General features: G+C 42.5%; 1 protein-coding gene and 1 pseudogene across 1 annotated transcript in view; one reads left to right on the plus strand and one right to left on the minus strand.

Annotated features, from left to right (window-relative positions):
* GBA3 (glucosylceramidase beta 3) overlaps positions 1 to 17,164 on the minus strand; it is a 110,596-nt gene extending 93,432 nt beyond the window's left edge. The window contains exon 1 of the mRNA XM_038533574.1: positions 17,014 to 17,164. Within this exon, the coding sequence (XP_038389502.1) occupies positions 17,014 to 17,155 (142 nt within the window). The 5' untranslated portion in view covers positions 17,156 to 17,164. The remainder of the gene's footprint in view (positions 1 to 17,013) is intronic.
* On the plus strand, positions 223 to 1,542 carry LOC111095334 (annotated as a pseudogene).
* Positions 17,165 to 25,006: the final 7,842 nt, after the last annotated feature.

Genomic DNA, 25,006 nt, shown 5'->3' on the forward strand with positions numbered 1-25,006 from the left:
CGGGGGCTTCAGGGACTATCCCGGGGGGACCTCAGGGTCACTGACGTGCCGACCCGCAGGTGCGCCCTCGGTCTCGGGCACTATCCCGGGGGACCTCAGGGTCTACGTGCCCGACCCCCAGGTGCTCCCTCGGGGGGGGGAGGGCGGAGCTGTGCTCCGGGTGATCGCCGAGCTCGGTGCACGGGCTGCACCCTCCCAAGCCCCGTAGCCCCTGGGGCCGGGATGCCCCTCTGGGGTTCCGCTGGGGCAGGTTCGCCAAGGGCTCCGTGTGCAGGCGATGCCCAAGCTGCAGGGCTTCGGGTTCTGGAGCCGCACCTTGGGGTGGCGGCGGGGGTGCTCGCCACTGGGTGCAGCCCATGGGGTGTTCCCCCCCCCCCCCCGAGCTGGCGCGGAGGCTGCAGGGGCCCAGCTCTGCTCCACCGCCTGCTGCAAGCCCAGGGCTTCGTCCGCGATGCCCACCGTGCGGGGGGAACCTCACGGGGAGGGGTCAGGACTGCGGTGACGCCCGCGACCCCAGGGCGGGCTGCCCCGGATGACGGGCGGCCCAGGTCAGTAGGGTGCCTTCCTGCGGGGGCGGGGGCACCTGCTACGGAGGACGGAGGACGATGCTGCGGGCCCGTCTGGGTCATTCCAGAGTCTGGCCAGACCGTGCAGCACGCCCGGACGCCGGGGGCTGGCTGCCCGCTGACGGTGCACGGGGTGCACCAAGGTGCAGAGGGGCCCTTCCCCGGCTCGGCATCCCGGGAGCACGTCAGGTGCCGTGTTTGGAACATTCCCCGTCGGTACAGGTCAGGAGGGCCGAGGGCAACCTGCACAGCCTCACCCTGTCTGAGGGCCGCAGCCCTGCCCCGGGAGCTGGCCAAGGAGCGCCTGGCCGTGCGGGGCAGCACCCTGCCCCTTGTCCCATGTCCAGGCCCACCTCTTCCAGCTGCAGGTGAATTAGCAGCTTCCAGAAGAGCCGCCAGAGTGAAGCCCCTGGAGGATATTGTGGCCACGAACCAGGAGCTAGAGCTGCGGTGTCAGGAGGACATATCCAAGCAGAAGGAGGGAGAGAAGCCAGGGCCCAGGGGAGGGAGCAAGGAGAAGGGGGGGCGGGTGCCTGCAGCAAGCCGGCCCTGGAGGAGGAGGGTGACACAGACGTTCTAGCCAAGAAAAAGCAGCAGCAGCTGAGGCACTCCCACAAGATCCCTGGCTGAAGCCCAAATGCACAAAGTGTGATCAGTGTGGAAACCGAAAGAGTGACACATGTGTGTCCAACCCAAGTCGGGGCCGCTGCGAGAAGCGAGCTTTCAGAGATGCTGCAAACTGCCCAGGTCACGGATTGCTTTTTAAAACCAAATTGGAGCTGCCTCTGGCCTGAAAGGGGGCCCAGTCCCAGCTGCAGAGCCTCAGCCTGCAAGATCTGGGGAGCCGGGGCAGCTTTCCCGAGGTCACGGCCAATGCTCTGACCTGAAGGGCAGCTGGAGCCCCACACCCCACCCAACTAGGCCTTAGGACTGCTGCTGAGACCTCGACACATCCCACTTAAAGAAAGGCCTTTACTCAGGGATCCTCCTGCTACTCAACATAGAAGGATGGGCTGGTCTTCCCCTCGCCTCCACTGGGAGCTCAGAAATGCTGCACCAGGGAGCAGGCTCCCAGGCTGGACCTGCCCCCTCCTTGCAATATGTGTGTTCAGAAGTGAGCAATAAATGCTTTCAAAGATGAAAAAAATACCAGAAAAAAAAAAAAAGATTTTTTAAATGACTCACAACTACGACGGTCATTGCCAACACATTTGCAAACCCCCAACCTCGGGGAGCATAGATGACTGCAGGGCCCCAGCTCTGAGCCCTGAAATCCACCACAGGTGCTGGAGTACACGCTGCGGCCACACTTCCCCGACTGACCCCAGGCAATGCTGAATGTGGTGACCCTACTGTGACAAGTCTGTACCTGGAAGACGTGGGACTTCCCAACAGTCAACTTTTGACTTCCCTGAAGACTTGGCTGAGCTTTCCCTTGAGCTGACCTGCAGTCTAAATGCTTCACTCAAGCTTCCTTCTTCCTTCCCTCTCTCCTTCACTCATCAGACCTGCATCCCAGCCTCTCTTGCTCTCACTTGTTTCTGTCATGAAGAATAAACTTCTTGCGCACTCAACGCCATCCTGGCTACTGCTTCCTGGACGACCCAGTCTAACATGCCATCTGATGGCCATGATGGTGGTGTCAGTGATGATGGTGGTGTTGATGGTAGTTGACATAATGATAAGGATTAACATCTTTTGCATTCTTTTAAAAATGCCAGGCCTTTGAGGGGTCTGGGTAGCTCAGTCGGTTAAGTACTATACTCTTGGTTTCAGATCAGATCATGATCTCAGGGTTGTGAAATCAAGCCTCCATCAGACTCTACACTCAACCCAGAGTCTGCTTGGGTTTCTCTCTCCCTCGCGCTCTGCCCCTTTCCCCTCAAAAATAAATAAATCTTGAAAAAAAAAAAAGCCAGACCATGTGCTAAGGAGTGGCCTAAATTATTTCATGCACTATTCCCAATAACCTCCAAAAGATAGATATTACCCACTTAAGGGAAGTAAATCTTTAAAAAAAAAAAAGATTTTATATATTTATTCATGAGAGACACACAGAGAGAGGCAGAGACACGGGCAGAGGGAGAAGCAGGCTCCATGCAGGGAGCCCGATGTGGGACTCAATCCCAGGACCCCAGGATCATGACCTGATGCTCAACCACTGAGCCACCCAGGCGCCCCAAGGGAAGTGACTCTTAAAGAGGTTCAATAGCAAAAACAAGCCCACATTGCTTGTGAAAGTCAAATATGAACGGGTACTCTTCCTCAGCCAGTAAAGTGAAGAGGTATTGGTGCCAGTAACAACTATATCATGCTACTTCTATATATTAATATTTTAGTATAATTTTTAGTATAACCTTCCAGCCCTTTTTCTAGATAAGTATTACAATTAAACTCAAAATAATAATGTATTAAGTTAAGCCGTTTTTGGTAAGAAATTGAATTTTTATTTAAACTTTTTGATTACTTTAGCATTTGCATGGTTACCTATTTTACTTTGGTTGTGTAGACCTGACTCAATCATTCAAACACTGTTAGTTAACTTATAAATATTTTTCATATTTGTAGCACATATATGAAGAACCACTACATCAACCCTGGGGAGTTGGGGGAGTTTTTCCAAGCCCTTAAAACAAGCAAAGGTCAAGCAAATGACTCTAAGCCAAATAACTTAAACAATTGGGACCATTAAAACATCCAAAATAACAATACCCAGTCTCCAATTTTAGAATTTATTGACACTATTAAATAGACCATTTAATAACAAACTAATGGGCTTTTTTCTAAATGAAACAATTGGTACAAAAAATGTACTTCAAAAGATTTATACCTCATAAGCTTCTTTTTAAGAAAGAACACCACTTGGAACTCGTAGCAGCTTGCTAATTCAAGAACGGAACTTTCTGATGGCACAAACGCCTTTTAGAATAATTTGAGGTTTCTTTGACTCATAAACTAATTGACTTTCCTCAAGGTCCCCCAGGAATCCCTGGGTCAGTCTTCAGTCTCGGCAGATTTCTGCTGATGTCTCAAAACAACTCCCTTGAGTACAGAGTTTTCTGGACCTTTCATGTTAAAGACTGTGGCAGCTACGTTTCCACAGTATGTCAACTGTCAGTGTAAAGGGGTATCCCACTGGTGAACGCCCCAAAATAGCCTTCTGAAAGAAATATGCCTTCTAGTAAGGAGAGCATGTTTGCCTTGCAAATACACCCTCAAGACAAGTTACCGAGACATTGCCCCCCCAAATAAGCTGCCTCTCCCAAAGTCCCTTCTGCATGGAAAGGAAAGCTACTGTTGTCCTTCACTCTGACTCTTCAGCTTGTCCCCTCGTTAAATTTCCACTTCTATGGAATTGGAATAGGGTCTGAGCAATAATGATGATGTCACATACATAACAATTGCCTCAATTTTCTAGAAGTTGGAAAGACTCACTTTCTTTCTCCAGCCCAGCACAAACTTTAAGCTCTGACTTTTAAATGGGCAAGAAACTAAACCCCTAAATGTTTTCTGAGCCTCCAAAAAATCTACTACCTCTGCAACTCCTTCCCTGAATATCACAAGGCAGAATGTCAACCCCCTGCCTGGACACCCATATCGTCTGCACCACTCATTTTGGCCATGAATCCCACATTGTCTTTTGCTGCCCTGTTTCTCGTGGACCTTATCCCATCATGCTTGCCCTCTGTCACTAATGAGTTGTGCAACATTGATCATATCAAGCCATCTCTCTATAAGATGTTTGAAAAACATCTTCTCTTCTATAAGATGTTTGAAAAACCATGTTCCCCAGCATGGAATCCAGAGTTGCTACTTGGGGAAGAAGCACTAAAGAAAGAAATGCTGGATGGACAGGCAAAGTCTGCCGACCTTTCCTTCAACCAGAGACGCTCCATCAGTATCTCTCTTGTCAGAATTCTGAGTTAGATTTTCCTAGTTCTGCTGCTTTAAAAAAATTATATTTTGAAACCATTGGATTAGAAGGTTTCTAGAATTCTCTCTAGTCAGTGTGACGTCCTGAAAGGATGTCAGTTTCATGTGGCGGTCCCTCTGAGTCTCCTGAGTTCTTCCACAGTGCTCAGTCTAGACTTTGCAACCCCTTGTTCCTCTTTTCACCTCCCTCTATGACCTTATTTCAAGCACTCTCACCCATCGTGACTTCAACTATCGACTAGATGCTGGTAACTACCAGCAAATCTAACCTGAAAAGGAGATAGGAATTTCCAGTCACCCATTTAAATACCCTAAGGAGGGCAGGGGGCACCTGGGTGGCTCAGTCAGTTAAGCGTCTGCCTAGGGCTCAGGGTCTTGGGTTTGAGTCCTGAGTTGGGCTCCTTGCTTAGCAGGGAATCTGCTTCTCCCTCTCCCTCTGCCTCCCTTCCCCAGCTTGTGCACTCTCTCTCTCTCTCTCATTCTCTCCCCGTCAAATAAATAAGTAAATAACCTAGGGGAATCTCAAGCCCACGTTGAACCTATCCCACTTTTACCACCACCAACTCCAAATCTGCTCTTTCTCCAGTGTACTGTGTTCCTATTCATAGTGCCATCAGCCAGCTGGTCACTTAAACTATAATGACAAGGGTCACCTTAGTCATCCTTCTATTTCCCTCCTTCCCTGCATTATATTCATGAACACATCCTTTCAATTCTCCCTCAGTGATGTCTCTTTATGCTTTCTCCTGCATTGACCCCTCCACCCGAATGTAGGCCTTCATCATCACCTGCCTCATCTCCCGTAAGAGCCTAAAAACTGCTCCCTAGCTCCCATGTCTCCTTCCCGCCCCCCAGTTCATCCTCCACACTGCAGTCAAAACCCCTTCTAACATACAAACCTAATCACATTATTCCTACTGCTTAAGAATATTTTATGGCTACCAAGAACCTATTGCATATGATCCTAACACCAACTCCTTAGCCTGGTACCTTATATATATCATGACATGGACCTGTCCTACCTTTCTAACTTCAGGTCCTGCCATTCACCCTATCATCAGAAAACAGACTGTGGCAGCCTTCCTCAAAGCATGAGCCATCATAGAGAACGCTTATTAAAAAAAAAAAGTAACTTCCTGGGCCCTATCTATAAATAGTGGTATTATATAGCCTCACGTGAAGCCCCCAAATCTACATTTTAACAAGAATGCTAGGTAATTCTAATAGATTTAAAATATGAGAATCCTAAACCATTTACCTACTTTACTAGGTGTGACTATACTGTTCCACAAAAACTACATAAATATTCATACTTCCGAGCCTTGGCTCAAAATGTTTCCCCTGCTGATATGCCCTTCCTAGTGTCTATCCCTGAAAACAAAACAAAGCAAAGCAAAATGAAACAAATTTCTCATTAAAACTTAGATACCCATCAAGTCCATCCCATTTTATTCTTGTGTCCCCACCCTTCCCACCAATGTTCCACTAGCATCTTGTTTGATCTACTATTAGGTTGTCACATGATGTCACAGTTCTGCATATGCTTCTCTCTCTCACTAGAATGTTGGATTTGAATGATCATTTTATTTGCTTTTTACATTTCCAGGCTCCAATGCCACAGTGAATAAATGTCTAACTGGGATGGACTACATAGCAGCAATTCAAATAAATATTCATTAAATTTAATTTAATTATTAACTCATGTGAAGGAGCCATGTCTTCCAGCTCATCATGGAAACAGATCTTTTCTGACTCTTCTGGCACAATTTCTCTCCAAAGACATTATCCAAAATCAAGCCAACTTCATCACAGTTTTAGTATGGCTGCACCTTGTCTTTATTTGAGTCGCAGGGAGTGTACTGGGGTGATCCTGGCAAATGTTTGGCCTCAGCTGTACAATATCTCTACTGAGAAGCCCTTGGTTCTCCCTTCAGCAAATCATTCTAACAATGAGAATTTATTGTGTACCAACATTTGCCAAGTTCTCAGCATTGCGAGGAACCAAAGGATACATTAGATTCTCCATCACCCCCATTTCCGTATCTTGTTCTTCACGCAAAGTAGGCAATGGCCAAAGCCCCTTGTCATGTTTCACTGTGTGAAAGAGCCTTAGTATCCCACACTCTGTTACAGAGTGGTTGATGTGCATCTCTAACCTGTGCCTGCAATCTAGACCCGAATAATAATTTCTAGGACATATGAAGTAATGGATCATCAAGAGAAAATGTTGCTCTTTCAAAGATCCCCAAGTATGCATCTGTATGATAGACTACAATGACTCCAAAGGAAGATTATTGTCTTTAGAGTAAATAATGCACTTTTCCCCCCAAGTCTCAAAGCCTGTATTTAAATGATTATTCATGGGTGTTGCGGGAGACTTTAAACCTTAGCTTGGCAATTCCCAACATAAGAATGGGTAATGTTTCAAAAACCTTGTTTATGAGTCACTTGCCCAGAAACTCACCATTGCCTCTTATATTACATTCCAAATTCCCAAGCAACCCCCAAAATCTATTTATCTCATTACACACCTGAAGGGTATTCAGTGACACCTACCCCTATTTACAGCATTGTTCCTTGGAGAAAATGTCCTCTAAATTCCCAGTCAAGTGACACGTAAATACCTTTCTCTCTGCATTCAGAGGCACATGGGAAAAGATGAAAATGAGAAGTGAATGAGCACAGACATTCAGACAGGGATCAGAACCCTGTTAATCTTATACATACATCCAAAAAATGCCCTTCTCTACATGATTATTGCTCATTAGGGGCAAAGAATTATAGCCTCCACTATCAAGAGAGAGATTTTCAATATTTGAAGTGACTACCACCCTCTACTTGCTACCTAGTTGAAACATAAACACAGTTATAAGAAGATTTGACATTGACTCTGAAACTGTCCAACCTCTTGTCTATATTTTCAATTTTCCTCTAGCTCCATTAAGTGCCTATTATAATTAGTATACATTTTAAATAGGTTTTATATGGGTACATCACAGAAAATATTTTTCCTATTTTGAATCAATGTAAAAGTAAATAAATTTACAGTTTCAAAATATAAAATAGGCCCTTTTAGGTTAAGAAAGAAAAAAAAAAGAAAAGAAAACCTAGCTTGTTTTTTTTTTCTATTATTAAAATGTAAAGGATTTTTAAAATCTCATTTATTTTGTCAATTGGTTCTGCTTAACATTCTTCAGCCCAGTCCACTCTCAATTATCCATGCTAAGGAAGGGGGATCAGTGGCCTGGATAATCTAAAACAGCAGACAATTTTAAAAGCCCTTGTATTTGGCCCGGGCATACTTTACAATCAAACTCTGATTATCCACACTAATGAAAGGAAGAACAGGCACCTTGAGAAAGATCCAAAGCCAATATAGATGTGCTCAGCTGGTTTAGGGCACTTCAAGGCAGAGGCCCAGGTAGCAGAACAGAAGGAAAACAATAGGGCCCCAGCTACTACCAATGTTGACTACCTATGCCATCCAAAACACCAACACACAGCTACAGTATCCCTATCAACACCTCTCAGGATTGTAGTCATCTTTAGAAGCATGGAGTTATGCCCAAATGCCTCCCAGGTACAAAGGCAGGTTGTTTCAAACAGTTACTATAAGAATCGATTTTTCATGTACACTAAAAACCTCTTTTAGGTGTTCCCTTTGCCTCACTTCACTCCCCCGCCTCTACTCCTCTACCAAGTTCGTGGTAACATACTCGGAAGAGGGGTATAAAGGATGAAGATGAACAAAGCAGTATGTTGGAGTAGCAAAAGCTCCAGCTTGGAAGTTGGGAGGCCTGGATCTTTGTCCCCTGTTGGCCTCTGCTCATGCCAGCAGTCAGGTGTGCACCCAAGCAGAGGGAACAGTGTGTGCAGCAGGACATGAAGGTCATGGCACATTTAAAGAATGACATGTGCTTTATCTTGGTCAAAGAACAAGATACAAATGAAGAAGCAAGAGGTGAAGCTCGGGATGTAGTCAGAGGTGAAATTACAAAGAGCTTTTTCATGCCATGCCAAGAGTTCAGAAATTATTCTAGAGAAGGTAGGAAGACAATAAAAATGTTTCTAATCAATGTTAAAATTTACTGAACACAGTTTGCCCAGGACTGCTCTAAGCATTTGATGTTAATAAACACATTTAATGTTTGCAACAACTATTACTGTTGTTCCCATTTTACAAATGAGGAAACCGAGATGGCAAAGCTCAGGGATCTCCCAAGATCATAGAACTGATAAGTGGTAGAGTCAGGATTCAAACCTGGCCTGTTTGATTTCAGAGTTCTTGCTATCTCTCAAGAAATGGAACGATGTGGTCAGGATTTTAACAGACCACACTATAAGCAACATCCTGGAGAGATTGGAGGAGTATAAAGGAGGGAAGAATATTTCAAGAAGACAAGAGCCAGTGAGTCTCAGAACTAAAGGAAAGATAGTAATGGAGAAAAAAGTGTAACCAAGGGGCTAAGAGGAGATATAAAAATAATAATAATAATAATTGGTTAAATGAAGGAGAGAGGAAGAGGAAGAGTCTAGCATGAGTCCCAGAGTGCTGACTTGGGCACTGTGTGATGGCCTAATAATTTTTAAAGAACCACTTGACCTTGTGTACCAGTGAACTTACCTGGAAAGCAACCCTACCAGATGGGCAGGCCTAGGAAGGAAGAGCACAAGTAATGATTTTTATTTTCCAGTACAATGCTGGCACATACTCATCCAAAGAAACAAATGTCCCATCTTAACTGATGAATTTGGTGGTAACAAAACAAAACTCATGTACAAATATGTAGGCTAATATATAGAACCCATACTCCAAAAAAATGATTGAGGCACAGCAATTTTTTTCTTATTTTTCCAGGTTAAATATATTGACTCACATTTAGCTTTCCATGCAACATCCATGAGAAAGACAGATAAGAGAGAAAAAGCACAGGATTAAGATAGAAGATGCAGACATGTTATAGCTTACTAAGAGAGTTGTTAAGTGTCATAAAAAAGCCAAAACCATTTATAGAACATTCTTATTAGGGCGAAAAATATAAAAGGGTGTATGTGCACGAAAGTCTGTGGATATATGCAAAAGACTGGAAATGTATACTCAAAATTTGAAAATAGCTCTCTGAATGATTTTTTAAATTTCTTGCTTATTTATACATTTTAAGTGTTCTACAATTATCTGTATTACTTTCATAATACGATCAAATTTTTTTCTAAGCATATATGATAGGCATCTATATCCAGAATCCTGCTGATACAAAATAATACACAAGTAGGCAGACACTTATCCATAAATAATCCACACAGGCCAGTAGTGATGGTGGTGGGTAACTTTCAGCACTGTCCATGAAGCCAATGGAAATACTAGAAAATTTGATACATGAAGAGTCTGTGTGTTGAGAATAAAGGGAGATAATAAATGATGAAAAGTGCAAATGGCTTAGAGCAGCTGACCTCAGAAACAGATACCTGGACATGGGGCACGTGTAGGTCATAGCATTCCTCGTCAACCACTTTTCTCACATTACTTGAATATTTCACTTTCTCCTGTTACATTGTCTAAAATTCCATCAATTCCATGTTATTTCATCTTCTATCTAAAAAGCACAAGACTAGACATTGGTTCAGAGGTTGGTTGTGTTAGTGATAATGAGGAAAATGATAATGGTAAGGAGAAGAAGAGGGAAATTCACTTGTTAACTTGGAACAATGCTTCATGGTTTATGAGGTGCTACTGTATATTAACTCATGTTAATAGATTTCAAGTTCAAGATGGGGGATGGGGTATACCTATTTAATTTCTATCCCTTACAACCCCATTGAAATGAGAGTAAATAAAAAGAAAATCCACAGCTGAACTGAAAACAAAAGAAAAAAAAAAAAAACCTGTCCCAATAGAGTACCACATTTATTAAAGTATTTCCAGATAATAGAAAGAAAATAGAATTGTCTGAGAAACTAAAGCAAAGAATTACAAGACAAACTTAAAGTTTGATGACTGGTAAGGATTAAGAGGTCATCCTCTGGGGAATCTCTGGTTTAACCAATGCAGAGAGAAGACCAGGCCTCAGATAATTAATTAAAGTATTATCTGTCATACTGCTGGCTTCATTGGTTCCTTTCCCCCATAAACAGAACAGTTGGTACCCCCTTAGCCCATGTTGAAATCCTAAGAAATGTCTAATAAAAGTGAGAGATGTGGTAGGAAACCTCCTTATCAATGGTACTGAAATGGCCAAGAGAAGTTGAACAAACTCAACCTAATATGAACTTGAAGAGGAATAGGGACAGGAGAAATAAAAGTAACAAGAAACAATTAGAGAAAGACAAACACTAGATGATCTCACTTATGTGGAATCTTAAACAAACAAAACTCACAGGAAAGGAGTTTAGATTTGTGCCTATCAGAAGCAAAGGATGGGGCATTGGGGGTTGGAGGAAGGTGTTCAACAGGCACAAACTACCAGGTATGAGATAATTAAGTACTGAGACACAGTGGATGACGTGACGACTATAGCTAACTCTGCTGTATGGTGCATTTGCAAGTCACTAGGAGAGTAGATCCTAAAATTTCTCATCATAAGAAAAAGACCTTTTTTTTTTAGGGGAATGGTGGGTATCTATATGAGATAATGGGTGATCCTTTCTCAGTATGTGTAAGTCAAATCATTACGCTGTACACCTTAAACTTATACTGTATGTCAATTAGATTTCAATAAAATTGAAAAATTAGACTTAATAAAAAACCAAACAAAAATATTCTTCCTTAAAATCCTTGAAATCTGGCAGCTCTTGAGCTCCAAATCTTGGCTCTTTCCCCTCAGATATAGTCTTTTATGAAAAGATTGCCAATAGGTCCCACTAACTTATATAGAACCCTGCTTCTTATAAAGGTGACCCTGTTTCAGTTAAATAGAACTCTTTAATTTTAAAAAAACAACTTAACTCAGATACTGATATCGACATACTCTTTCATTCATAAATATGAACAGGCTCTCAAGGATCACCAGACTTTGGACAAAAACAAACAGCATGAAAGATAAGGTCCCAAATAAGCAAATAACCCCAATATCTCAAAATAATAAAGAAAGATAGAGAGAAAGAGAAAGAAAGAGAGCTTAATTTTTTAAGCTAGCATTCTTAAAAAGATTTGAGGCATGATTACATCCAGAAAACAAAACACGGCTTCCTGAAAATGAAGCAATCAAAGAATAAATTTGAGAAACTAAAAATATGATTGCCACAATTAAATATTCAATATTGGAGTTGAAAAACAGAATGAATGAAGCTAAAGTCCAAATTAGTAATGTGGAAGAAAAAGTTGAGGCATCAACCAGATCCAAAGAAGCATAACATATAATAAAAATTTCTCCCGTATTCACCCAAAGAAATTCCAATAAAAAGAGATAAGCATTAGAAATTCTACAGGGGTGTGGTGCCTGAGTGGCTCAGTCAGTTAAGTGTCCAACTCTTGGTTTCAGCTCAGGTCATGATTTCATGATTTCAGCTCAGGTTTCAGCTTTGATTCAGCTCAGGTCGCGATCTCATGATTTCATGAGATAGAGCCCTCCATCAGGCTCAGTGCTCAGCAGAGAGTCTACTTAAAGAGCCTCTCCCTCTGCCCCTTCCCCTACTTGTGCATGCATGTGCACACTTGCTCACGTGCTCCCTCTCTCTCTCTCTCTCTCTCTTAAATAAATAAATAAATCTTAAGGAAGAAGAAGAAGGAGGAGGAGGAGGAGTTGGAGGAGGAGGAGGAGAAGGAGGAGAAATCTGAGTCTTAGGGAAGTTAACTGATTTAGTTCTCCAGTAGTCTGGAGTCGGATATATTCCAGATGTGTCCCACTCATAAGCCCAAGGCTAAATCCAATCAGTACATGTCAATGTGGTCCAAATGCTTGTTTGCAGCTGGCACCCACTCCGATTGGTTCCCATGGGTCCCAGCCTGGTCAATATCAGTTGTTTAGAGCTGAGCTCTGCTCTTCATGGTCTTAATGGTCCCATACCAGTTGTTTATGGCTGACACTCTGTCTCACTAGTCAATGCAAGTGCCAGTCTAGCCTACATCCATTGTTTACTCTTGGTATCTGCTTGGGTAGTGAAAATGAGTTGATGAATATTTGAGTATCATTCCTGCCTAAGCCCATACTCTAAATGATGCCTATATAATTCCATGACAGAGTCAAAAAGGGAGATGGATTAAATAGGTGTTGGGATTAAGGAGTGTACCTGCTGTGTGGATGGATTGAATCACTATCTTGTACACCTGAGACTACTATTGCCTTATATGTTAGCTAACTGAAATTTAAATAAAAACTTAAAGGGGGCAATCACTGAGATTTTTCTGGACCACAAATATGAACCTGGGAGAAAGAAATAAAGGTGTTTTTTTGTCATATCAACCTTTAAGCTACAAAAATTCCATGGATACATGCTTCCTTCTCTTCTTCCTTTCTCCTTGCACACCACAAAATGAACGATGATTGATGCTTTAGTCTATTTTCCTCTTCTTCTTCCCCAGGTGGTCCAGACTATGAGTAGATCTATCTGCTGAGTCCTGTTCAAGAAGACTTCCATAGGCAGTCATCCCAAAATGGAATGTTGAATCTAAGGGATTTAGCAGAAAACAGGAACCAAGATACACAGGCCAAGTTGCTGGAATGGAGAACACAAACAGGAAGTGACCTAAAGAAATATATGGCCTGTGCTGACATCTAAAGCAGGCAGATGAAATGTGCCTCCAGCTCAGGTTTGTGTAGATTATGAGTTTTTAAAAGGGACTAGAGAAAAAATAGTCTGACTAGAAATCACCACGAATGGGATCTAAAACCAACTAATCTGCAGCCTTGTTTACTGTCCGACTTTTTAAATGCAAAAATAACTCCAAGTTCCTTAACTATAGGATTCCATCTTTGGCATACAGAGGCAAACAGAAGGCCAGAGTTGGAGCCCAGCCTCAATTTCTGCCAACACAAAGCCAAAGTCAAAATCCAAACATTAAAAAAAAAAAAAATCCAAACATTATATTGGTATCTAGTGTGGCATCAAAGTTTGATAATGGCACTCATAAAACTGAGGTCTTTGCCTCCCTAAGAACCACAAACTCAGATCCCACCAGGAAGTGTTAATGGAGTAGTTTAGACTTTGCTTAGGATTTGTGGGATTTTACAGAGCATGTTCACCCCTTAAGAGCCTTCCCTGAAATCACTGGGAGTTATAAGCTCATAAGAGCTGTAGAATTGGGTCCTAAATGTCATTTTCATAGCTCCTCCGTGGCCTACCAAGGAAGTAAACAAAATGCTACTGAGCTACCTGCTGTTTTCGGTTTCACATCCCCTCCAGCCAAAAACAGGCAAACGTGGCTTCACAAAGGGTTAAAACTCAGAGAACCGCATTTGTCATTTAAAATATTGTGTAAGACTCACCTCTGTAAGACGATGGTTATCTACATTTTTTCCCCTGCCTCTTCATCTAACAAATACATTTTACAACGTTCTTTACAACTCACCTAAAACACATAATTTTCCTCCTGCTTATATCACTTGTTTATTATTTATTTATTAGATTTATACTGTGCTTTCCTCCAAAAGGCTCAAAGCACCGCACAGCCAACTCTTACATAATAAACATTTCATTAAACTCTTCTTAAAAACCATGAACAGGGAAGTAGCCAGAATGGAAGTAGAAGGGATATGAACAGGACAGGAAAAAGGAAGAACCATGGGTCTGGTGAAATATGCAACCAAACAATCAATATATTAGGAGGCCCAATGATCATAAAAATCCTGTCCTGCCCCTTTCCATCAGCCCTTGCCATCATTCACCTGCAGGGAATTGACAGTGCCTTCTACTCCAAGTCACAGAGCCAAAATATCTCCATTTCTGTGTAGGAGTAAAGCTTGGGTATGCAGGGCAGTGGGGAGGTGGAGATTTTGCTAGTTATCTATCAAGGCTCTCTAGAGGATACATGAAAACAAAGAAACGTACACAGACAACTGTGTTTTGGAAACCAGTGGAAAGATATACATGAAGATGCTTTATAATAAATCACCAAACTGTTAGATTTGGGTTTTGGGTTCATTTTTTTGGGGGGGCGGGGGGGGGAGTGTGTTCGCAAATACAATCCATGTTCAGTCCTCAGTGCTGCTGAGTGTATGTGACTTCTGATGGTTCTGTAGACTTTCAGAGCCAGGGCAAACTAAAAGTTCAGAGATTCTCAAAATCAAAAAGTGACAGAATGACCTCAGCTTTTAAATCCCTGGCCACACTGATTTGACAAAGCCACTGACAGCCTGCGTATGTGATCTGCACAACAGTGGAGGGGTAGCTAAATGGTAACTCTCCCACCAGCTGCTGGTAGAACCAGTCCAGACGAGCAAAGAGGGAATATATTCGAACATGCAGAACAAAGAGGAGATGATCATTCCCACTACGTGGAGCAGACAATGTCACTCTCCCGTCAGTAACACAGTAGGAGAGACTATAGCCTGGATATATAGCCAGCCACACTAGTATTATTGTTGCTGTTACTGTGCCGGGCACTATGCTGCTCTGGTTACGCATACTAACCTCTGTAATCTCCAGAACAGACCTACAGAGTGGGCACCATCATTTTCCTGATTTTACAAATAAGGAAACTGAGGCTTAAGCTATTTGTCCAAGGTCATTTAGTTAGTAAGTGCTTGACCTAGCATTCAAACCCAGCACAAAAGAGTAGGTAAGAGCTCCTGGGTGGAGAACAGTGGACATAAAAAATTTCTGTGACTTGACAAAGAGAGGAGACATGTCAGATCAAGTCTCCTCACTTCCAAGCTGCTGAGAGAGAGTTAACAGCGCAAGAGCAGGTTAGAGGTCACAAATAAAAATCTTAAAATAAGGCTGCAGCAAGCCTGGTGCAGAAGAGCGTGAAACAATCTGATAGAACAAGTGTGGCCGGGCACCTGGGTGTCTCAGTGGTTGAGTGAGGCAGACACTTTGGCCAGGGCCCTGCATCGGGCTCCCTGCATGGAGCCTGCTTCTCCCTCTGCCTGTGTCTCTGTGCCTCTCATGAATAAATAAATAAAATCGAAGAAAGAAGAAGAAGAAGAAGAAGAAGAAGAAGAAGAAGAAGAAGAAGAAGAAGAAGAAGAAGAAGAAGAAGGAGAAGAAGGAGAAGAAGAAAGAAGAAGAGGAAAAGGAGAAGAAGGGAAGGAGGAGGAGGAGGTGGAGAAGGAGGAGGAAGGGCAACCCATGAAGAAAGGAGGTCAGATTGGACCAGTAAGGGTATCCCAGGGTGCTGAGTGAATGGGACTGGGAACTGGTACCTGAAACCCACAATATTATCTTCTATAACTAATTGTAGATTTATGCCAAGTTAACAGCTGAATTCTATAGAGTCATCCTCAGAAATCCTTTTATGGCCCCCTCAGTACAAATGCCATGCATTGAGCACTCACTAAGCACCAAGCATTTGATACACATCATCTTATTTAAACCCCACAGCCACTATAATGTAGGTCCCATGATTATCCCCATCTTACAGATAAGAAAGCACAGAGAGGTTGAGTAATTGAGTAACTTGCCCAAAGTCGCACCGAACTAGTAAAAAGTTGAGATGCGCACCAAGTCTAGGGAGTCAAGTGGCTTGTTCTGGCCCCAGGAACAATGAGAAAATAAACCTCTCACTATATGTGAGTTGCTACAGCAGCTCTAGGAAACTACTGCAAGAAACTCTCTTAGTTTTGTTTACAGCCAGGGCTTCCCACATTTATTTAACCAAATAAGGTTAATCAAAAATTTAACCAAATATTGTTCCCATTATAGGCATTAACAACCCTTAATTCATTAGGTGGGAAACATATATGTTTTGGGAAAGCCAAATTTTCCTATTTTACAGATGAAGAAGCTGAGACGTGGGGAGGATGATGGATTCTCACGCTCATGCTCACGTATAGTAGGATCGAGACCAAACCCAGACTTCTGACTCCAGGGCGCTCTCCGTCATCTTGCGGTTCTTCCCCGTACCTCTCAGCGGCCCAGGAGATAGGGTGGCACATGAGATGGGGCTCTGATTTGTGGCCACCAGAAATAGAACAGGACACCTCTCTCAGTGGATGAACATCCTCCAATCAAGTCTCTTGGATTCCTTGAAGAGATTTACCCAATATATTTCCATCCATTAGGGAAATTATATTTTTTTTGTTGGGGGAATTGAGGCAAATGTGTTCAAGAAACCAATGACGAAAGCAGCTAGTCTGATGTAAGCCGATGTCTCAGATAAACTTGAACTGACGGAAACTAGAGGGGCGGTTTGGTCGCCAAGCCCTCACCACCACCACCCTTGGGTAAGAAAGGGACGAGGGAAGCTGAGCCTCTTCTGTGTAAAGTGACAGTTTCACTTGTACAGTTTATGGACTCGTTGATCCCCTTCCTTCTTTTCCTTTTGCCTCCTGGCCCTCACCCTCTCCCCTAGGCATACAGAGCCCACCAGAAGTCATTTTCCTCCCAGCCCTCGAGAAAGAGAAGGAGCTTCTCCTACCTTCCACTTGATAAGCTGCAGTGGATGCCCCCCATCCAAATCCTGCCGGGAAAGCCATGCTGTCAGAAGGTGGCCAGCCGGAACACTCTGCCAAATGGGGACTTGTGTGTCCTTTATTCAGAGGAGCCCAGTAAACAGTCATTGGACTCACCCTGACCAAAGTCTGGAATACAAATACGTACGCAAACAAGAAGGGAGCCAGATTAAATGATCACACTTGACTGGCCATGGCCTTAATATAAATCCAAGACACTTTTGTAAAGGAGAGCATTTCCACTTTCTTCTCCGGGCACTCCCTGATTCTTAACAGAGCTGGACCGGCCTGGGTGCTTGGGCCGGGCACCCATTTATCTAATATCATCCATTTTAATAAAATACATGGACCTTGTTTTTTAAAAGTCACATAATCCTTCTAGAATTTTCCCTTAACCGGTTCCTCCCAATTCCTAATCCCCACTCCTCAGAGGTAACCATTTGCAACTATTTCTTCTAAAGTTTTCTCCCATGTTATTTAAATAATAACCTCAGGTTACTGCTTCTTAATTTTTTTTTTAATTTTAGATGATAGCTATCAAATTCTGGATATAGAGGTAGAAGATCTAACTCACTCTCTCGTCTCCCTTCTCTTGCTCCCTCTCTTCCCTTCCCTCCTGTTGTCTCTCCTCCTCCCTCAACATGATGAGGTTCCCTTTTTTTGTTTAAATAAATATTCGGTATTTACATTACTACCACTATGTATGGCTCAAAGTTGAGCCGTTTAAGAATAGACCATGCTTACATGCAACCTTCTATTTTCTCTGGGATTAATCAACTGTCTGGTTTTTATATTGAATTTTCTATATACCTATCCCTAATTCATCCCCAAACACTCTGATAGAGCTCTACATCTCCGATATGCACACGCTTCTGTTTCCCTTGCTCATCCTGCACTGTTTTTCAGGCCAGCACAGTTACATAATCTGCGACCTCCGTCACCTCTCCTTTGTGCTTTCTTCCTCTTTGTCTCTTCCTTTTAGAGAAGCAGATCCTTGAATGACTTTCTGATAAAGGGGACGTGAGAAGTAACTCTGTGGAATCTCTGTGTTTCTAGAATTGTCTTTATTCTAATGTCACACTTGATATGTAGCTTGACTACTATGGGATTCTCTGACGGAAGTAATTTCACTCCGAATTCTGAAGGCTTTGGTTCATGCCCTTCTGGCTTCTGATGTGGCTACTGAGAAGTCTGATGACAATCCAAGTCCTAACCTTTTATATATAACCTGTTTTGTGCCCCAGCCCACTTTCCCTGCTTTCCAAGCTTCTATTTCTGAAACCTCACAGCCGTGAGCCTTGATGTGGGACTCTTCCTCCGTTGCGTCAGGCACTCAGTATAGGTACCACAGTAATGCAGAATGTTGGCCATAGGGGAAACTGGGTGGGGGGTACGTGGGAATGCTCTGTACTACCTTTGCAGCTTTTCTATGCAACTAAAATGGATCCTGAAACTAATATAACACTGAATACTAACTAAAATGAAAGTAAAAACCTTAAAAAATAAGGCAAAATTAAGATTTTTTTTTTAATGCCAGTGGAGAGAGGAGTTAGGCAAAATCACAAGGGGGAAAGTTACTAATTCAGTCCCCCCTACGATAGTGTTTAAATCTTCCTACCCTGTGTAATGACAGGAACACAAGATTGGAAAGGGGTATAACTAGATGGGAATCCTACCCTGTCCATTATCCTAACCCTAAGAAGAAAGAAGAAGAGGTCAAATATAGAAAGAAATGAGAGAAGACACTTCAAATATTTAAAGGTACGTGTTTGGTGAAATAAACCCACACAAAAAATTACAGGGCATACTATTCAGATGAGTCTCTATAGTCATTCGGTTCTGAAGCCATCATCATAAATTGAATGAAAAATAAATAAATATTAAAATATTTTCATTATGAAACACTAGATGGCAGTATTGCAATTATTTTAGGTTTACACGTTGACGTATGAAGTGTTCTGAACATTTAGTTATCCCAACAATGACCCTCCACCCCTGCAACCTCTGGCTAATTGCTACTGATCTTCTAAGGATTTTTCTCCAGAAGGAACAATCTACTTTCTCAGCACTCCACAGCCTCTGAGTTTACTTGACCACAAATGGAAGAATTTAATTTTTCTCACCCCTGATATGATTCTCTACGATAGCATTCTGAAGCAACTTGATGTCAGGACCTCTTTACATTCTTAAAAATAATTGAGGCCCCTGAGGAACTTTTTAAAATCTGGATTATGTTTGTCAATATTTACAGTTTTGGAAATTAAAACTGAGACTTTAAAAAAAATTACTGATGACTTGATTTAACATAGCAATAGAAAGCAGGGAACATAAATAACATATTTTATGAAAAAAAAATCGTATAATCCAAAATAAAAAATGTTTAGTGGGAAGACTGTTTTACATTTTTGCAAATCCCTTTATGCCTGGTTTAAGAGAAAACAGCTGGATGTTCATATCTGCTTCTTATTCTTCGTTGTCTCCATAGAACTTCACTGTACATTCATAGAGACAATAATAAAATGGGAAAATCATGTCTTTCTATTTATGAAAGTAGTTTTGACCTTCTGCACTTCCAAAAGAGTCTCAAGGATCCCAGGGGTCCATGGACCACACTTTAAGAACCATGATTTTCTTAGAACTCTCTTCCTTTCTCTCTTCTAGTACCTTGCTTTGCTACCCACAATCCCTCTGTATTCTTCTGCCCTTACAGAGAGCTCACCCTACTAACATTCTCTGCACTGAAGTCCTAATGGATGCAAGACCTGTAAATATGCAGCCACACACAACCTTGAGTAAGAATTATTTATTTTCTTTATACAAAAAGAATTCTGATTTTATAGCCCTGTCTAGCAAACTGGCTAATAATTTAATTTGTCATATAATGTGGGTCCCCTCCACTCCATTCTAGGGCCATTCAAGAAAACTTAGATCATGTAAAGATCAAATTTTATTTTAAAGATGTTTAGGGTCTCCTTTCTTCCATCTCTCAGTTTTGGCCCATCTTCGTTAGTGCCAAGATGTCCACTATCCAAAGCTGCCGTGGGTCCTTCAAATCCACTTACTCTTTGCTCTTGAGACACAGAAATCCCTCTCTATGGGCATAAATCTGAGACCTTGGTCCAATTCCCTCCTCAAAACCACACAGTAATTCCTTTGAGATCCTGCTAACTTCCCAGGGAAGAGCTTCAGGATAGAACTCCGAACCTGCTGTTCATGAGAGCCACCGACCTCTGTCTACCTTCCAACTGGATGGAAATTGGTTACTTGCATTATGGTTACTCACGTAATGGCTACCATAATGTATGCTGTCACCAGAAGTCCTAGGAGTACCAAGAGGCTGTATGCAGTGATCTCTGGGGTAAAAATACATCTTGTAGAAACTCTTCTTTTTTTGTTAATTGTGAAACAAGCTGTTCTTCAATAAAGATTCAGCTCATTTGTTATGATCCTCTTGCTTTAAAATGCTGAAATTCAAAAACCCTGGCTTTCAAAATGTTCCTGTGTACCTGTGTCAGGAGAAAAGTAAGGTTCTAAATCAGCATCTTTCTGTCTACAACAAAGACTCCTCTGCATTAGCCAAATCTTTTTCCATCTGGGAACACACTCAGACCACAATCAGGCCATGTCAGATCCCTTACAGTTAGATGAGGCCAGAGGACTATGTCTTTGACCCATGGAATGTGGGCAGAAATAATGAGCACCACTTCTAGGCCAGGTTGCTGAGACCTGCCCACACAATCATCTGGGTTTCATCCAGATGTCATCATTTTCTCTTCGTTCTCTGATCAGATACACAGGCTCCACTAGAAAACTCTGAGGCTGTAGGGGCTCCTGAGATGGAAGGAGCCTGGTTCCCCATATCACAGCATGGAGCAGAGCCCATACAGACTCCATGAGCAAACTTCTCTGGACTGTTCATATGAATGAAAAATAAATATTTATTTTGCTAAACCACTGATATTAGAGAGTTGCTGATAATCACACTTTCTGAATAGTGACTATGTTAAAAAAAATTTTTAAAAAGGTCCAAGGAAAAAGTCTAATTATGTGAAGGTATTTTTTTCTTCTAGCAGGGAGAGTCTTTGGTAGTATCATCACATCACTGGAGGGAAAAGGCAGTGATAGGGAAAGTGAAGGGGGTGGAGCTGTTGTGAGGTACCAAAGGGCAAATCCACCCCAGGTTGTTTGTGCAATGGATTATTCATCTTGATTTTCTGCATTTGTCAAGAAAGATCTAGTCAAAACTTGACCTGAAGAGGCACATTTTACAAAAGTGCTTCCCAAACAGAGCCCTTGATTCCTGAGAGTCATCAAGCTGTTTTTAATATTTCAATTATTCTAATTGCAATCGTACATTTACTTCCTATCAGGTCTCCCAGTCTTTCTAAAAGCTCAATTTTATTACTTTAGCCTGGAATTATATGAACTCATTGTGATAATACCAGTTTCTCATGCATGAAAATGCAAAAATGAATTTGTTATAACAATGCTCTCAGTTTCCTTAGTAGATAGAATCTGTCAAAACATGAAGTCCAGAAAGTAAATCCACTATAAAAGGAATCTTGGATTGTGAGATTCCTGACCACCGTGATGTGTGAACACACGAGTTTGGGAGACCGGGCATAGGGGCATTTGTTAATCTGGACCACCCAGGACTCAATCAACTCTCAGGCTCCTGTTGGTAACAGAATCTGATTTTCCTTTGACTATCTGCTTTCCCCTATGTAGCCCACAGGTTTCTAGAAGAGCAGACACTGCACCCCACGCACTAATCCACCAGCTCTAGGGATTGATTTTAGGCATCTTCACAACTCTCGCTGGCTAAAGGATTGGATTAAAGGTGGGCTTGAAATCCAATCAAACAAGTAAGACATGAGAAAATGTACTTTTAGGGGTTCTGAGAAAGAAGCTTTTTCACTCTTCCATAGACACTTCCTGCTACATTTAAATATGTCAGTCTTGGGCAGCCATTTCAAAAACATAAAGAGGACTACCTTTGGGATATGGAAGAAAGATGGAAGGAGTCGTACCTTTGAGAACCAATAAATTGCTTTTATGGTTTAGGCCTGTTTGGGTTGGGTTTCCTATGACTTGCAACCAAAAGATTCATGCACAGTACACATATCTATTTGCAGTGTGTGTGTGCGCCTATGTCTATCTCTGCATATACGTGCATATATATGCACATGTGTATATATGTGTAATATATATGTGCATGTGTTTATATTTATCCACGCATGTGGTTTGATGTAGACGTCTATGAGTGAGCACAGACATAGATATATGGAGAGTAGATGTGTGTATACGCACATGATTCATATGTGTGAGTACACATCATAAATCCCCTCCAAATAAAGGAACTTTACTGGATATTTTTTCTAGGTGTCATGAATGTTGGCTCACATCACCAGCCTGGAAATGAAGATATATGTGAGATAATTAATGGCACGCTGAAGTGGGATTCAATTACATTATTTGCATTTATTTATTGAAGGCCATACACTCTGTAAGATTTAGCATGAATGCAATATAAAACAACAGCAGTGCATCAATCAATATTTCAAAAAGTCATACTGTTTTATAATTAAGGATTACTGTTGAGTCATTTCCAAAACAAACAGAAAGATGCTCTGTCCCACTGTAGTGTTGACAGGCTGGTACTAATGATGTCATACAGGTAATCACAAAAAAACACCCAATACCACTCAAAGTTCAACCTTTGAGCTTAGAAGCTCTAATAATAAAAGGCAGAAGAAGCAGAGAGAACCCTTGAGGTTTTTTTATTTTTTATTTTATTTTTATTTATTTGTGGGTTTTTTTTTTCTTTTTTTTAAGTTGAATTCACCACTTGGTAAAGGACACCAAGTGTATATGACAAAGGAAATAAATGCCCTGGGATTAAAAAGATAATAGAAATCGAAAGACCTTTAGTTCTCAGGAGCCAGTGTTAGCGAACTCTGATTGACAAACCCCCAGAAAGAAACGAGGCAGGAACCACAGATGAAATGTTTCAATCGGTGTTAAACACACACACACACACACACACACACACACACACACAAAACACTGCATCAGAAGAGAAAACACAAAAAACAGCTTTGCCAATTTTAGGAGGAGGAGAGTCAACCCGAAACAGAATTCACCACATTTTTCTTGGAAGGCGTGTGGACATTAAGCAGGACTTAATGAACTTTTCCCCTAAAAATGGCCCAACCACAGGACGCCGTCTGTAAACAATGGGTCACCTTTTCTCCTACGCTACTGTAAAAAGTCAGAGCTCAAAAAGATCCTTTTTGACACTTTTTGCTGTGTTCAATTACAGGATTTTAAACTTTCTCTATATAATACAGCATCACGTACATTTTTATCTAAAAGCAATGGGTTCAGGCCTGCTTTAGGCTGAAAAAAAAGTCCTTAACTTAGTGGGGACAAGCCCCTACCTCAGCTCGGTCGCACGTCACTTCCCATTACTGTTTCTCAAAAAGCACGTCAGGGTGGCTTTTACACAGGTGGTAGCGATGCTGTTTAAAGCAACCCAAGACTGGGCCGCACCTGCTCCTGGTGGAGAGGCGTCGACAGGTGGAGGAGAGATGACAGTCAGGAGTTGGGGTCTCCTGGGTCGCCCAAGCCACACGACCAGTGGGCCAGGGTCTTGCTACCTTGATTTCTTTTCCACCAAAGTCCCACCGTCAGATGCTTTTCACTCCTTAGAAAAGCTCGATAAAGCAGTTGGTGAAGGCAGTCGTGGTACAGCCGGGAATGCCCTACCTGGACATCGAGCGGGGGGTCAAGGACAAGCACCCTGAGCCCCCCTGGCCGCGCCCCACGTTCCCGGAGCCTGGGCCGGGGCGCTTGGTCCCAGGGCTGCTGCCTGCAGGCCCTGACCGCCTCCCGCCGCAGGTGCCCGCACATCACCACCTGCGCCTCAGCTACTGCAGGGGCTGGAGCAGGATCAATGGACACCGAGCACAGGACCAACAGCGAGGACTTTTAAAAGGTCCTGGGGCCTCAGAGAATTGAAAACCAATATAAATGCTGCTTTTGAACTGTAAAAAAAAAATTAAAAAAAAAATAATAAAAAGGCTTCCAGCAAATACCCACAGCTACAACACCAGATTCCAGGAGCTGCACACTTCAGAACATTATTCACGGTGCAGCTGCCCATGATTCTGTCTCCCTCACGGACGTTTCAGACTCACCAGAATTATTGTTACACAAATTTGGATTTAGCCACTCGGATTATCCTCCTAAAAGACTCCTCCACCAATGCCATCTAAACTCCATTTATAAACCTATGGATCATTTGGAGAAGTGATAAACTGAGCTTGGAATTGGGGTACAGCAAGTGAGGTGCCTAGGAGCAAAATTTTTTTTGTATATTTTTTTACTGGAGATCGATTGGCCAACATATAGCATAACACCCCGCGCTCATCCTGTCTAGTGCCTGCCTCAGGGCCCGTCACCCAGTCACCCCGTCCCCCCACCCACCTCCCCTTCCACCACCCCTTTTTGTTTCCCAGAGTTAGGTGTCGCTCATGTTCTGTCTCCTTTCCTGATATTCCCCAAATGAATGAGCCCATGTAATGTTTGTCCTTCGATTAACTTACTTCACTCAGCATAACACCCTCCAGTTCCATCCACGTTGAAGCAAATGGTGGGTATTTGTTGTCTCTCGTGGCCTAGGAGCAGAACTGAGGGAAGGTACTTCTCAGTCCTGACCCTTGTGTTCAATGTCAGAAACAGACCATTCAGGTTCAAATGTCTTGCTACAGACCACGAACTGGTTTTCCTTCTGAACGGTTTGTGGACATGCACAGGTGTGCCCTCTGACTCCAGACTAGACTATAGCTAATTCACCTAAGTCCCGTGAGCATTTGCACATTTGAAAGTATCTTTGATTGTTAATCTTGCTTCAGGGATTGGGTTTAGAACTTCAAAAGCATTTTCTTCCCACAGTGA

The sequence above is a fragment of the Canis lupus genome, chromosome 3 (assembly GCF_011100685.1).
Source record: "Canis lupus familiaris isolate Mischka breed German Shepherd chromosome 3, alternate assembly UU_Cfam_GSD_1.0, whole genome shotgun sequence".
In the NCBI taxonomy this organism is placed as follows: domain Eukaryota; kingdom Metazoa; phylum Chordata; class Mammalia; order Carnivora; family Canidae; genus Canis; species Canis lupus.